Source organism: Erpetoichthys calabaricus, chromosome 12, assembly GCF_900747795.2.
Source record: "Erpetoichthys calabaricus chromosome 12, fErpCal1.3, whole genome shotgun sequence".
In the NCBI taxonomy this organism is placed as follows: Eukaryota; Metazoa; Chordata; class Cladistia; order Polypteriformes; family Polypteridae; genus Erpetoichthys; species Erpetoichthys calabaricus.
In genome coordinates, this window is record NC_041405.2 from 151,051,095 (window position 1) to 151,067,872 (window position 16,778).

At 41.1% G+C, this 16,778-nt stretch overlaps 1 protein-coding gene across 1 annotated transcript in view; it reads right to left on the reverse strand.

Moving 5' to 3' along the window:
- Positions 1-14,513, reverse strand: part of LOC114661580 (cation channel sperm-associated auxiliary subunit delta-like) — a 103,447-nt gene extending 88,934 nt beyond the window's left edge. The window contains exons 1-4 of the mRNA XM_028814712.2: positions 14,379-14,513; positions 11,401-11,455; positions 4,015-4,091; positions 570-642 (exon numbers count right to left, since the gene is read on the reverse strand). Coding sequence (XP_028670545.2) covers positions 570-642; positions 4,015-4,091; positions 11,401-11,455; positions 14,379-14,446 — 273 coding nt within the window. The 5' untranslated portion in view covers positions 14,447-14,513. The remainder of the gene's footprint in view (positions 1-569; positions 643-4,014; positions 4,092-11,400; positions 11,456-14,378) is intronic.
- Positions 14,514-16,778: the final 2,265 nt, after the last annotated feature.

Consider the following 16,778-nt stretch of genomic DNA (forward strand, 5'->3'; position numbering starts at 1 on the left):
GCCCAGACACTCAGACTCCCCACTCAGTCTCTCGAGACCCCGGAACAGAACCTCCATTGACTCCGCAAAGATCACAGCATTGTCAGCAAAGTCAAGATCCATGAATCTTTATTCTCCAACAGATGCCCCACAGCCGCTGGACACCACGACCTTGCCCAACACCTAGTCCATACAAGCACTGAACAGAGTAGGAGCAAAAACAGACCCCTGATGAACCCCAGAATGAACTGGGAGAAACACAGAGGGTCTGCCTCCACTCTGCACAGCACTCACAGTACCAGCGTACCTGCATTCTACAAATATATTTGGGCAAAGCCTTTTACTTCTGTTTGTTAAAATTAAAATGTATCTCTGCACAATCTTGCTCTCCTAGACATTGTGGATGATTTTATTGTTAAAGTGTTTGAATATTACCGTGAAAGTGCGCTGTGTTCTGTGAGTACACATTGATAAGCATGAATGTAAGCTACTCTTGGTATCAACCCACCAGAGAAACAACACCACCCCACTGTGAGGCCACCAGAGAACTTCACAGTTACCTGCACCATTAAAACTTGTCTTATACTTACTGAAAACCTTTCAGGAATAAGCAATGGGTAGTGAGAGCCTTCAAAATCATCTTGAGTTAGGACCACCTTTTTACTGAAAAAAAGAAAAAGAAACAAAGTTATCATACTGAGCTGTTAAAGTACAGGGAGAGCCACTGAACTGGGAAACATAGTGTGGCTCACATGTTGGACATTTGTAGTTACATTGGTAACATTTGTAGGACTCTTCCCACTGGATAAGATTTTGAACTGTAAAGCATAATTTAAAAGGGTCTATTTTATTGTCAACTCATCATATCCACTGTCACAGAAGTATGGTGGGTGGCAACGAAGAAGGAGACTGCAGAGGTCAGGCCTGCCAGCTTAACCCATTTGCAACTCTCATATTAAATTTTAAAACATCTAAATAGAGAGAGAGAGAGAATGCAAAGTTGATTGACAGAATAAATGACTCACTCATTCACTCACTAGTCACTCATTCACTCACTCACTCACTCACTACAGTAATCCCTCGCTATATCGCGCTTCGACTTTCGCAGCTTCACGCTGTCGCGGATTTTATATGTAAGCATATTTAAATATATATCGCGGATTTTTCGCTGGTTCGTGGGTTTCAGTGGACAATGGGTGTTTTAATTTCTGGTACATGCTTCCTCAGTTGGTTTGCCCAGTTGATTTCATACAAGGGACACTATTGGCAGATGGCTGAGAAGCTACCCAACCAGAGCGCATATTACGTATTAAATAAAACTCCTCAAATATATTGTGAGCACGGGGGCTGTTTGCACCCTTAGAGGATAAGGCCGCTCCTCAAAAGCGCTGAAAGACTATCTTCACATTACTCCCTTTCTTTCTGGGCTTGCTTGTGGCTGCTTTGTTAAGCTATATGCTTCCTGCACGGTGCTTCGCATACTTAAAAGATCAAACAGCATGTATTGATTTTTGATTGTTTGTTTTTCTGTGTCTCTCTCTCTCTAACATTCTCTGCTCCTGACGGAGGGGGTGTCAGCAGAGGAGCTGTTTGCACACTGGCCTAGAGGATACGGACGCTCCTCTAAAAAATGCTGAAAGACTACCTTCACATTGCTCTCTTCCTTGCAGCTGCTTTGTCAGGCGGTGCTTCGCATACTTAAAAGCCAAACAGCCCTATTGATTTCTGATTGTTTGCTTTTCTCTCTCTCTCTGACATTCTCTGCTCCTGACACGCACTCCTTTGAAGAGGAAGATATGTTTGCATTCTTTTAATTGTGAGACTGAACTGTCATCTCTGTCTTGTCATGGAGCACAGTTTAAACTTTTGAAAAAGAGACAAATGTTTGTTTGCAGTGTTTGAATAATGTTCCTGTCTCTCTATAACCTCCTGTGTTTCTGCGCAAATCTGTGACCCAAGCATGACAATATAAAAATAACCATATTAAACATATGGTTTCTACTTCATGGATTTTCACCTATAGTGGGGGGCTCTGGAACGCAACCCCCGCGATCGAGGAGGGATTACTGTATTTCTTATTTAGTTAAAAAGCTGCAATTTGTCAGGATGATTCATCTGGAGGAGTAGATATCCACTAAGAAAGGACATTTCGATAAATAAATATTTAGGGGTAAAGCCCGCTCCCTGTACAAATAAAAATCTAAATACCCCAAAATCTCAAAATGCTTTGACTGATTCGATTGACATTTGGTGACATTATTTTAAAAAAAGACAATTAGATGATTTTGTGATTGGTGTCCTTTATTGGTTTCTTTGGGCTTTTCTGAGGAGTTTCTGAGGCTTGTTGGTGGCTATTCTGGGGTTTTTGAGGTTGAGGAATGTGATTGCATTCTTGAATTGTTATGAAGTTGTCATTTTTTGTGATTTTATCTGATCTCCTTTTTGAATATTGCCATCGGGCACCATTTTGTGGCTGTTGCGTTGGTCTTTGCTGAGACAATGTCCCAGGGCCTCTCTGGTGTGGGCTCACATGAGGTGTCATATTAAGTGCCGTTTTAGTATCCAGTTTGAACAAATCTAAAAGTCTTAACTTGTGCTTAACTCCAAATCGTAACCTTAGATATTCAAATGAGTGTCTGCTTAGAATTCCAAGAGCTAAACTTAAAAAAAGTGGCATGGATCATGGACTATCTTACAGACAGACCTCATTATGTGCGTCTTGGGAACTGCAGGTCTGACATTGTGGTCAGCAACACAGGAGCGCTGCAGGGGACTGTACTTTCTCCGGTCCTGTTCAGCCTATATACATCAGACTTCCAATACAACTCCGAGTCCTGCCACGTGCAAAAGTTCGCTGATGACACTGCTATCGTGGGCTGCATCAGGAGTGGGCAGGGGGAGGAGTATAGGGACCTCATCAAGGACTTTGTTAAATGGTGTAACTCAAACCACCTACACCTGAACACCAGCAAAACCAAGGAGCTGGTGGTGGATTTTAGGTGGCCCAGGCCCCTCATGGACCCTGTGATCATCAGAGGTGACTGTGTGCAGAGGGTGCAGACCTATAAATACCTGGGAGTGCAGCTGGATGATAAACTGGACTGGACTGCCAATACTGATGCTCTGTGCAAGAGAGGACAGAGCCGACTATACTTCCTTAAAAGACTGGCGTCTTTCAACATCTGCAATAAGATGCTGCAGATGTTCTATCAGATGGTTGTGGCGAGCACCCTCTTCTACACGGTGGTGTGCTGGGGAGGCAGCATAAAGAAGAAGGACGCCTCACGCCTGGACAAACTGGTGAGGAAGGCAGGCTCTATTGTAGGCATGGAGCTGGACAGTCTGACATCTGTGGCAGAGCGACGGGCGCTGAGCAGACTCCTATCAATTATGGAGAATCCACTGCATCCACTTAATAGTATCATCTCCAGACAGAAGAGCAGTTTCAGCGACAGACTGCTGTCACTGTCCTGCTCCACTGACACATTGAGGAGATCGTTCCTCCCTCAAACTATACGACTCTTCAAATCCACCCGGGGGTAAACGTTAACATTTAACATTATACAAAGTTATTGTCTGTTTTTCACCTGCATTATTATCATTCTTTAATTTAATATTATTTATTGTATCAGTATGCTGCTGCTGGAGTATGTGAATTTCCCATTGGGATTAATAAAGTATCTATCTATCTATCTATCTATCTATCTATCTATCTATCTATCTATCTATCTATCTATCTATCTATCTATCTATCTATCTATCTATCTATCTATCTATCTATCTATCTAGGTCACATGACTAATGTTCTATAATTCTACTACCCATCTTCAACAGGTCACATGACTTGTGTTCTATAATTCTATTACCTGTTTTCGACAGGTCACATGGCTAGTGTTCAATAAAGCAGTACACAGGTTGACCTTATTATTTTATTAAGATGCCCCGCTTTACACTTAGTATAGCATTGAAGTCAGTACCCTTAGTTGACTCCTTATGCCTCCTTTTGACTGATGAGTGATATGAGCCATGACCTACCCCATGTAAAGTTTCTGTGTTGGACTGCAGTGGTCTTTCACAATGGCGTCATCACTGAATGCATACTGTAATTCCACCTGAAAGACAAGCAAAACTGTTAAGAACAAAAAATGTTCAAAAGTTGCGAAAATGCCTGGATCAAATGCCTTTTTACTTCGGATGGTTAAAACCCCAAAGTCTTTATTTTGTTACTTCACTTTCATTCTGATGAGGGTTACATTGGTAACATGCTAAGCTGAACAGCCCAGGCCACACTGACCTCAGTAACCTCTTCCAACATTTTGCAAGGAATTCTGGGAGCTCCAAGGCCAGTTGAGAGATATCACTGCAGAACAATTTTTTTGAAACGTCTTGCTTCCTGAAAAGTTTTTGCTGATTGTGACAGGTACCTACTGGGAATGCACAAATATAGTTTTGGTTTTACTGCATCATATAGGAACTTTGAGAAATAGACATATGTTTACTGACAATAACGTGTTTAGTCATGTTTATGTTTCGCATAAGTTATTAAATTCAACAGAATTAAAAGTGTTTTGCTCCTTATTTTCTTTTGTATTCAATGTCTGGTGCATCATGTTGCAGTGTCCAACATTTGAATTTTGTGAATTTCCCCTTGGGATTAATAAAGTATCTATCTATCTATCTATCTATCTATCTATCTATCTATCTATCTATCTATCTATCTATCTATCTATCTATCTATCTATCTATCTATCTATCTATCTATCTGTCTGTCTGTCTGTCTGTCTGTCTGTCTGTCTGTCTGTCTGTCTGTCTGTCTGTCTGTCTGTCTATCTATCTATCTATCTAGTCAGCAAGCATTGATGGATTCCAGTTGCCCTGGTATCGTCTCTCCAACGTAGCAATGTCCTGGTGAAACCTTTCACTGTGTTCGTCACTGACAGCACCGAAATTTGCGGGGAAGAAGTCCAAGTGTGAATGGAGGAAATTAATCTTGAGTGACATGTTGCACTTCATTGTCTTGTATGCTTTGAGAAGTTTGTCTACAAGCTGAATGTATTTTGAGGCTCTGTAATTGCCCAGAAAATTGTCAACAACGTCTTTGAAGGCTTTCCAGGCAATTTTTTCTGGACCAACAAACAGATCTTCAAACCGCTTGTCACTCATAACATATTTTGATCTGGGGGCCAACAAAAATGCCCTCTTTGATCTTGGCGTCAGTTATTCTTGGGAACATCTGTCTTAAATAATGAAAACCTTCACCTTCCTTGTTCAGTGCTTTCATGAAATTCTTCATGAATCCCAGTTTTATGTGAAGAGGAGGCAAAAATATCTTTTGCCAGGTCGACAAGCGATTCATGTGCCACATTTTTCTGTCCTGGAACTAACTTTTTATGGAGTGACCAGTTCTGTCAAGAATAGTGTGACTCTTTGGCACGGCTGTCCCATTTACAGATGAAACAACAGTACTTTGTATAGCCGAGCTGCAGTCCTAGCAACAAAGCAATGACTTTAAGATTTCCGCAGATATTCCAGTTGTACCTGCTATACTGAACGTGCTTCAGCAACAGTTCCATATTCTCATACGTTTCTTTCATGTGTGCTGCATAGCCAACAGGTACTGAAGGATAAATGTTGCCATAGTGTAGCAGAACAGCTTTCAGGCTTAACATTGATGAATCAATGAAGAAACACCACTCTTCCAGGTTGTTATCACAACTAGGGAATCCATTCCCGGACATTTTTCATTCCTGCATTCCCGGGAATGAAACTGCTGTAATTCCAGGGAAAATGGGTACAGCCAAGCTCGCATATATAGCATGTAAAAGTGTAAAAATCGATCAAGAAATTGAAAATAATTAAGGTGGCGCCATTGCTGCAGCTTGCACTTCATCAGACAACAGCTTTGAACAGCAACTTGAAATTGCAATGCGTCTGTCGGTTGCATCCGCATTATCTGTGCCAAGAAACTTGCCATCACAGAATGATGATGAGAAACTGGATGCATCAGTAAAAGCTGATATGGCGGTGTTTCAGAGCAACGGCAAGCGCGGGTGTTGTTTAGAACAAGTGTATCAGTATCTGATGACTGTGCCGCCTACTTCAGTTGAGGCAGAGCGTGCTTTCTTAGCGGCTAGCATACTCTGCTTGCAGGTGCACTCTCGCATGGACAACCACACGCTGGACACGTTGTGCTTTCTATGCTTTTATTACTGCAACTAAAGATACATGTACTTATATGACAGAATGAACTGCTTGTAGATAAGATTAGTTTTTTATTTGTGTCAACATATTGCAGTAGTTTTATTAAAAATAAGTGTCGGTCATTCTGTAACGGTTCACATGTGAGATGCCTGTGAACTGTGTCATCCCTGGGCGTCCGGGATTCCCGGGAATGAAATGTGGGATTCCTGAATTCCCAGGAATGGATAAACCCATCCGGGAATGGATTCCCTAATTACAACCCAAGGCCGAGAACAATCCTTCAATGTCACAACAGAAACAGAGACTGTCGACTTGTGCAAAAAATTTGGTTATATTATGATGTTGGCCTCGAAACACAGAAATTTTCATACCTGGTGACAGCAAACACCATTCCTTCATTCTTGAACCCAGCAGCTCGGCTTTTGCTTTTGACAGACCCAAATCTCTGACCAAATCGTTCAATTCGGACTGGATTATCAGATGTGGATCGCCTGATGAGCACGGTTCAAAATCCGGGTCAATGTCACTGTCAGTACCCTGCATTGCAGTTTCTTCTTCTGGTTCGTCTAAGGTCCAACCCTCTGGTGGTTTCGGAATTAGAAGACTGTTGTCATGTGGCACGGGTCTCATTGCTGAAGGCAGATTAGTATATTCAATTGAATTCTTGTTTTTGGCAGAGAAACCAGATACATTAGTCAAACAGAAGTAACAGTCCGTCACATGGTCTTTCTGTTCTCGCCATATCATTGGAACAGCAAACAGCATTGTCTTTCGAATGCCTCTGAGCCAGGCTCTCAGACTGACAGCACATGTCGCACAGCCTTGTCTTGATCACCAGTTTTGCAGCCGAAATACAGATGATAAGCTTTCTTCACAAGAGCAGTCATCCAACGTCTCTGAGGTGCAAATGTATATTCGCCACAGATATAGCAGAATGTCAAAGTCAAAGTGAACTTTATTGTCATCTCAACCATATACAAGTATACAGATAGACGAAATTGCGAAGCTCAGGGTCCACAGTGTAACAACATGACGTGCAATAAATAAATTAAAAATAGAATTAAAATTTTAAATTTTAAAATTTAAAAATTAAAAGTTAAAACACAAACAAGACAAGACATTGTGCAAAGGTAGGACAAAGAAGTAGCAGCAATATTGATGTGTAAGATATACAGTATAATATAATAAATAATAAATAATTTCTGTATTATCTATATCTATAGGGCGGCACGGTGGTGCAGTGGTAGCGCTGCTGCCTCGCAGTTAGGAGACCTGGGGACCTGGGTTTGCTTCCCGGGTCCTCCCTGCATGGAGTTTGCATGTTCTCCCCGTGTCTGCGTGGGTTTCCTCCGGGCGCTCCGGTTTCCTCCCACAGTCCAAAGACATGCAGGTTAGGTGGATTGGCGATTCTAAATTGGCCCTAGTGTGTGTGGGTGTGTTTGTGTGTGTCCTGTGGTGGGTTGGCACCCTGCCCAGGATTGGTTCCCTGCCTTGTGCCCTGTGTTGGCTGGGATTAGCTCCAGCAGTCCCCCGTGACCCTGTGTTCGGATTCAACGGGATGGAAAATGGATGGATGGATGGATCTATATCAATATCTATTATCAGTGTATAGGCTACTAATAGTTGTTTAAGACATGTGTAAACAATGACAGGTCAGAATGTTTCACAGCAGAAGGATATCAAGAGTGTCAAATCCTTCAAGGTCACTACGAGATTACGTCATTGGCGAGACATATCGCCCAACACCAAAACGTCTATAGCGTCAAGCTTACTTACTGTTCTATTGCTACAGATACTATACTTTACTATACTGATACTATACATACACACTGACTATCTATATTAACCAAATAAGTGGGATTGGTGTATGCAAGCCACCTTTATAGCATCCAGAGACAGCATCAAGCTCGTTCAGACCTGCCCAGGATGTCAACTTCCACAGAATAGCTTCCAACCTGGCCTGATTCCATGGTTGGACATGCCCAGGCTGTCACTTACGGGAGCGAAAATGTTTGGATACAAATAGAAGAAAAAATCATGACAAAACTGAAGATTTCTCTGAAACAGTACATGATGGGTAAATTTTGATGTGATATGCGTGATCAGCACCCAAAAATCTATAAGAAACACCCAATAGTGTTCAAGAAGCAAAAACTTTGTTGTGCAGTGAATCTATCCAGTGTGTCCTAAGTGTTCACCAGGTTAACATCTGGTCCACCCCCTATGGGAGATGCTTTGTACTGCAAGTATTATGTGTTGTGAACTAGAAGTCCCAAAGCATGCAAGTCCCAACAGCCACTTCCAAAGAATTCCCACTAGAGGGGGACATCACTGTCAAACCCCAGTTAGTAATAAGGACAATCACTGAGTCTTTATAAAATAGAAAAGTTTATTTTCACAAAATGTTCTTCAATAACAATGAAAGTCTGTGGAGCACAAGAAACAAAGGAACTGCCTGACAACACTAAGGCAATCCAATGCAGACAAAGTCCCAATACAGTAATCTAGAAACATGAAGGTCAAAATTACAACAATATACCAGAGGCACAAGCAGAGCAAAAACAATTAACTCACCAATGCCAGAGCGCATTCACAATGAGCTGCCAGGACCTGTGGGGGGCCTTCTAAGTTTATAGGATGAAGGGCAGTTCCTGGTGGTAGTTGGCAGGTTGCCCGCCTCTTGGGGAACCACTCACAGACATGGACTGGACATGAGACTGTTCAAGCTACAATACAACCAAATGGAATTTCCGATGTGACAACGATTCTTCTGATCACATGACAGCCCAATCGTAAGATGCAATCAGGCATTGCAACCCTTCTCATACCGCCCATGAAACGACAGCCGACGAAACTGAAATTCGAGCTGACTCAGAAAAGCATGCAAATAGTGCATACAATTTTGCCAAAATCGCACAATGTACGCCTGACATGAAAAGGCATTTTAGAACAAACAAGTCCCAATTGAAACAAACCAGTCCAAGGAAACCAAAAAAAAAACAATTCATCAGAGAGATTTGAATGAAATGAAAGATTTCTGTTTTGATTTTTTAATACATTTGCAAACTTTCCTGAAAACATTCCTTCATTTTGTCTTTAGGGGTTATGGGGTGTAGATTAATGAGCAAAAATGGCAAAATTATCTTTTTAAAATTGAATCTACAAAACAATAAACTGTGCAGAAATTAAAGGGGTCTGAATACTTTTTGAATCCACTGTAAGTCCGGGAAGAAACCCCTGTCTTAGACATAAGAATTTCAAAGCCTGCTACTTGAGTTGGGTGGGGTGCGCTTACCTTGACTTTTAAGGTCTACCATACATTGTTTAGTATGTTTTCAGTTTGGAAGCAAAGCTTTAGTTTTGAGTCTCATGAGCCTGGCAAATACGGCACCCACCATAATGTTTGGAACAAAGACACATTTTCTTTGATTTACCCCCCGGCTCTACAGTTTAAAATTACAAAACAAACAATTCAGACATTGTGACTAAAGTAAACATTGTAGACATTCATTTAAGAGGATCTGCAGACTTTTCACTCTCATCATGTAAGCAGAAATGAAAACACTTTTTCTACATGGTCCTCCCATGTTAGGGAACCATAGTGTTTGGAACAATTGGCATCACAGGTGTTTGTGATTCCTCGGGTGGGATTCATTGTCTCTTAAGATACCTTGTGTTGCTTCTACCCTTTGGAGTCTGTAGTGGCCATTGTTCAACTTGAAGACAAGCACTGTGCCAATGAAAGTCAAAGAAGCCACTATGAGCCTGAAGAACAAGAATCAAATAATTAGAGAAATCGGGAAAACCTTAGGATGACCAAAATCAACTGTCTGGAATATCACGAAGAAGAAAGAACACACTGGTGGGCAAAGTAATCGCAATGGGACTGGTAGGCCAAGGGAGACCTCCACTGCTGACAATGGAAGACTCCTCATTATGATCAAGAAGGAGGCCGATGTGTGTGTGTCAGAGATGACTATCAGCAGAAGACTACATGAACAGAAACATAGAGGACATGCTGCAAGATGGAGACCGCAAAAACAGAAAGGCCAGATTACAGTTGGTGAGAAAAAGGACTAAAAAGAGCCTAAAGAATTCTGGAAAAAGTCTTGTAGACAGATGAGACAAAGATGAACCTGATCAGAGTTATAGGAAAGAGAACAAAGTGTGGAGACCAAAAGGAACTGCCCAAGATCCAAAGCAGACCACCTCATCTGTTAAACAAGATGCTAGGAATGTTATGGCTTGGGCATATATGGCTGCCACAGGTCCTGGCACACATCTCTTCATGGATGATGAAACTGCTGACGTCACAATGATTTCTGAGGTGAAGAGAAACATCTGATCTACTCTAGTTCCAGTGGATGCCTCCAAACTCAATGGACGGTGATAATGAACCAGACAGACTGCTGAGGAAACACAGGAGTTTGTCAAAGCTAAAAAATGGAAGATTCTTAAATGGCCAAACCAGTCACCAGATTTAAATCCAGTTGAGCAGGCCTTCCATATGCTGAAGAGAAAACTTAAGGGAACAAGCCCCCCAAAACAAGCAGGAGCCGAAGATGGCTGCATGAGAGGCTTGGCAGAACATCACCAGAGAAGATCCAAGGCATCTGTTGATGTCTGTGAATCACAGACTTCAAGCAGTCATTGCATGTAAGGGATATGCGACAAAGTCCTAAGTATGACGGCTTGAACAGTCCTGCCATTGCTGTGTCCAAACATTATGACTCCCTGAAATGGGGGGACTGTGTAGAAAAAGTCCTGTGTGACCGAAATGTATGCAAATCCTCTTAAATGAAAGTCTGCAATTTGCACTTTAATCACGTTTTAATTGTCTGATTTGTAATTTTAAACCATGGAGCAGTTGTGTCTTTGGTCCAAACATTATGGAGGGCACAGTATAACAGCACCCACTCTTAACAGCGACCCCTCTGATACAGATATCAGTCCGGTCTGTTTTCTACTTCTTGAAATCTGTGATCAGCTCCTTGCTTTGGTTGCCCTTCAGGGTCAGATTGAACTTGAAACTGAACATGAACATGAAATGCTCGGTATGAAACGATCTGTTTCATTTGTTCAACATGTGTCTCGGCCATTCATTCTTCTTTATTTTTGCATTCCTGTGCTTGGTCATTCCTTCATTCATGTTCATAGTCATATTCATTTGCATTGGTCAGTTCATAAAAACGTCTAATTTAGTGTAGCTGTAATGCTTACCTGCAGTGGTGGCTTGATAAATTTTTTAATCATAGAGTAAGACCGTCTTGATTTTCTGCAAACAAAATAAAATTAAAATTAGGATTTTATTTTTTGGATGCATAGAACTTCACTCCACCATAAAAGGCTAGGAATGTTAACTTGTGCCATAACCCCTTTATCTTGTTTGAAGTTACTGTAGGGACATGCTGCAGATGGGGCAATGGCTTCCACTCCCTCTCAGGTTATAAATTATAGTCACTAATCAACCTCATAGGAAATCTTTGGAATGTGGAAGGAGACCCTGGAGGAAACTCATGGTTAAGACAAGGCTTGTTGGATCTAACATATCTTTTTATTAAATCTCTCTATTGTAAAAGAAAATCTTGAGACGAGACAAGACTATTGCTAAGAGATTTTTTCAAGTTGGTAGAGGGGTTCCCATCCTCCTCTCAACCATTTCCAGTTAATGGCCCACGGCCACGGTCCTATCACTTCTCGTTTCTGTGAATGCTTTTGTCAGACACAGTTCTTGCGCTCTCAGCTCTTATAAATTTTTATGTTTTCCTCACTTTAAGTTCCCGATAAAAGAAGACTTATTAAGTCCAAATCTTATTAAAGAATTTTATCCTGAAGGGTTGTCAACAGAAGAAATGAGTAAACGGGCAATCCTAGCACAGAGAAACGATAAAGTCAAACAAATTAATGCGAACATTGTCGATCGGTTACACAGCAAATTGGTTAAATGTGTATCAATAGACTCTGCTGAAACAGTTGGTGGTGATGGTGCAGGAAGATGAAAACATCAGCTTACAATATCCTGTAGAATATCTACAACCGTTAACACAGTCTGGTTTTCCACTGACCGAATTACTATTGAAAGAAGGATGATTCGTAATGTTATTGCGTTATTTATGTCTGAGTGATGGGCTATGCAATGGGACAAGATTAGTTGTATTGAAAATTGGTCGAACATTTCTGACATGTAAAATTTTAACAGGCGACAAGAAAGGTAATGTAGTACATCTTCCGTGGTTAACATTAGACACCAAAGGAGATCTTGATATGCCATTCATATTAAAACGCTAACAGTTTCTCATTAGAATAGCTTTTGCTATGACAATTAACAAATCACAGGGACAAACATTCGAAAAAGTCAAATTATTTATTAGAGACTGTGGTGGGCTGGCGCCCTGCCTGGGATTTGTTCCTGCCTTGCACCCTGTGTTGGCTGGGATTGGCTCCAGTAGACCCCTGTGACCCTATGTTAGGATGTAGCGGATTGGATAATGGATGGATTTATTAGAGAGAAAGAAACAGTATTCACTCACGGGCAGTTAAATGTTGTGTTGTCACGATATAAGTCCAAACAGAATCTTCCGTGGTTAACATTAGACACCAAAGGAGATCTTGATATTCCATTCATATTAAAACGTTAACAGTTTCCCGTTAGAATAGCTTTTGCTATGACAATTAATAAATCACAGGGACAAACATTCGAAAAAGTTGGATTATTTATTAGTGAGAAAGAAACGATATTCACTCACGGGCAGTTATACGTTGTGTTGTCACGATGTAAGTCCAAACACGGAATCAAAATTCAATGCGATGTTGACAAAAAGTTAATTCCAAATATTGTTTTTACAGAACAAAATTGTTAAAGTTTTACAGTAAAAATGCCTCTCTATTATTATAAAAAATCTTGGGTCGACACGTGATTTTCTCGGAGACACTTTAACATCAAGGAAGTGAGACAAAAGGACAGCTGCTGTACAGGCTTTTAAATGATCGATGTGCAACATGACACCGATTTCAATTTATTACATTTTACTATTTTTTACTATGGTTAATTACTCACTGTAATGTAAAATAGGGGTGGCGCAGTGGTAGCGCTGCTGCCTCGCAGTAAGGAGACCTGGGTTCGCTTGTTTGCATGTTCTCCCCGTGTCTGTGTGGGTTTCCTCCCACAGTCCAAAGACATGCAGGTTAGGTGGATTGGCGATTCTAAATTGTCCCTGGTGTTTGTGTGTGTCCTACGGTGGGTTGGCACCTTGCCTGGGATTGGTTCCTGTGTTTGCAAAAACCTCAAGTAAACTTTTTTCATGTTGTCATTATGGGGTGTTGTGTGTAGAATTCTGAGGAAAAAAATGAATTTAATCCATTTTGGAATAAGGCTGTAACATAACAAAATGTGGAAAAAGTGATGCGCTGTGAATACTTTCCGGATTCAATGTATATATTATAGAAATGCTGTCTGAGTCCTCAAGACTGATCAATATCTATCTATCTATCTATCTATCTATCTATCTATCTATCTATCTATCTATCTATCTATCTATCTATCTATCATTTAGTGCCTTTCATATCTATCTATCTATCTATCTATCTATCTATCTGTCTGTCTGTCTGTCTGTCTGTCTGTCTGTCTGTCTGTCTGTCTGTCTGTGCACAGCACAAGTCTGTTCTTCCATCCATCCATTACTGAGCACATTTAATGCAGCTCAGGGTTGCAGGGGTTGTATCAATAACAAGACCTCCACATTCACACACCCACACTCAAGTCATTTGGGGCTAGCATATGTCTACCAATTATCGTATAACCTTGCTTTTGTTAAAGTTGCCACTTAACCCCCAATCCTTTTGATCCTGAAAGAGTTGATTAACCTACCTGTACACCAATTGTAGTACAGGAGTACAAGATACAGAATTCATCCAATTGCATTCTAATCACACAGGGAGTTGTAAAGAACTGGTGCCCATCTCAGCAGAATTGGATGAAAACCAGAAACTAACCCCATATGAAGTGCCAGGCCATTGGCGGCTACACTCACACTGGGTCAGTTTAGAGTCACCTATGGACCTGACATGTATGTCTTTGGTATGAATATCAGAGAACAAAAACACACAAAGACAGGACTCCATAGCTTTGAGGCCATAGCCTAATCAGTGCTCCATTGTGCCTTCATATTTAATTTTCATGAAACAATTGTATCACTTACTTGCAGGCAGAAACAGAACAGTAAAGACATACTACTGACAGAACCACCATGTACAGTGCACGGCCCATTTTACAGATGTTACTTGTCCAGCCGCTTTGCCTCACTGTGGCTTACCTGCTTAATCCTCCAGTGTAGTCATTGCTAGGCAGCCTGGGATAGAAATGTCTCCTCCTTATATCTAAGACTTACAAAAATAAAAGTCTCTTTCTGATGTAAACATAACAGGGTCCATTTAACTCACAGACGAGTACTGGATATGGTTGACAGGAGCCATCTCTGGTGTAGGCCATGCCCCTGCAACCCCCAAAGAGCCCCCTCATTAGATCTGCATAAAGCTAGGCCATAAAATACAGATTAATTTTTGAAAACGGTAAAAAAAATATTGTGCATTTTAGGTCTAACAAATACAGTAAGAAACTGATGTGTCTCCATGCAGTGGTGCTGCTGCACAAAACGGAGGCTGAGTGACAGAGACGTCACCAGGGTATGCTCCAATTTACATTGCTTACAGGCTGGCCTTGTGCATGTGAGAATGGGAATCATTCTATTGCTTTACAGAAAGGGGAGCCACTTCTGAGGACCTTTGTAATCCAAACATCACAGGTTTGCTGCTGACCATCTGCAGTTACCAAGGTGCAAAATGTGTGATCTGAGATGGATCGATGCACAAGTCCATGATAAAACACTTGGTGTAGTCAGCAGGATTTGCACTGGAGTGAAGTGGACCAGGATAGCAAGCTGTCCTGGTTCAGCGGCAGCAAAGTAGACTATCTTTAAACACCGATAAAACAGAGATGTTAATTATTGGAGGGAATAACGCTTATCACAACAATATTCTGTCATCAATAAACTCAGTTGGAATCCCCATTAATTTTACTGAATCAGCCCACAATCTAGGAGTTATCTTTGACTCTAGCATTTCATTTAAAGCGCACATTACAAAGTTGTCCAAATAATGTTACTTTCATCTTAAAAATGTTTGGAAATTAAGGCACTTTTGAAATAAACAGGATTCTGAGAAATTAATTCATGCATTTATTTCTAGTAGGATTGACTACTGCAATGCAGTGTTCACTGGATGTTCACTGGAGGTTTATTGAGGCCTCCAGTTAATCCAAAATGCTGCTGCAAGAATTATTACAAGAACAAGAAAATACGAACACATAACTCCAGTTCTTAAATCCTTACACTGGCTCCCGGTTAAATTTAGGGCAGATTTCAAAATCCTCCTTTTAACATATAAAGCCTTAAATGGCCGAGGTCCAGCTTACTTGTTTGAACATAACTTACAAACCAGAGCGCACATTAAGATCTCAAGATGCCGGACTGCTTATGATTCCAAGAATTGATAAAATAACAGTGGGAGGTTGAGCTTTTAGTTACAGGACCCCATAAACTGTGGAATGTTTGCCTGCTACTATAAGAGATGCCCCTTCGGTCTCCTGGCTAAAATCTCATGACTTCAGTTTTGCACACCCTGACTAGAGCTGCTGATTAACTGTACAGACTGCATCTCTGTTGTTAGTCATTAGCACTAAAACATAAGTAATATGTTATAATTTGCTACTAACCCTCACTTATTCTGTTTCCCTTCTTGGTACTCAAATGTGGCACTTAATGCTACGGACCACCTGCCAAGTTGTTTTGCCTGCCTAAGATAAAATCATCTCTGATGGAGGATCGCAGGAATCATCGAGTAGATGGGTTCATTCATTGGATTGGCTGTCTAAGCTTTGGAATGGCCAATAGGGGGAGGCAGCTTGATGGCTGAGGTCTCCAGGACTCTAAACAAATCCAAATCATATTATGTGATATCATCTACTGTTGAATTGTGCTCTGTACTTGTAATATTTTTATTTTACTATTATATTGTATTGACGATTACTTCTGTTCCGTTCTGTGTATTTTATTGTATTGACCCCCCCCTCTTTTTGACACTCACTGCACGCCAGAACTACCTGGAAAGGGGTCTCTTTTTGAACTGTCTTTCCCAAGGCTTCTTCTATTTTTCCCTACAAGGGTTTTTTTGGGAGTTTTTCCTTGTCTTCTTAGAGAGTCAAGGTTGGGGCGCTGTCAAGAGGCAGAGTCTGTTAAAGCCCATTGCGGCACTTCTTGTGTGATTTTGGGCTATACAAAAATAAACTGTATTGTATTATAGACTCAAACTTTAATACTGTGTGGACCACCCAGGCTGGCACTGCCACCTGAACCCGACACAGACAAGCGTGAGACACAAATTCAAGGCACACACTGATATTTTTTTTTCTTTTTAACCTTGTAGGCATCGCCTTACCCGTTCCCACAAGCACAACACAGTCCAGCACTAGCACAGCACACAAACAATTCTCTACCTTCTCTTTATCTCTTTTCTCCTCCACTCCTTGGGTCAAGCTTCTTTGC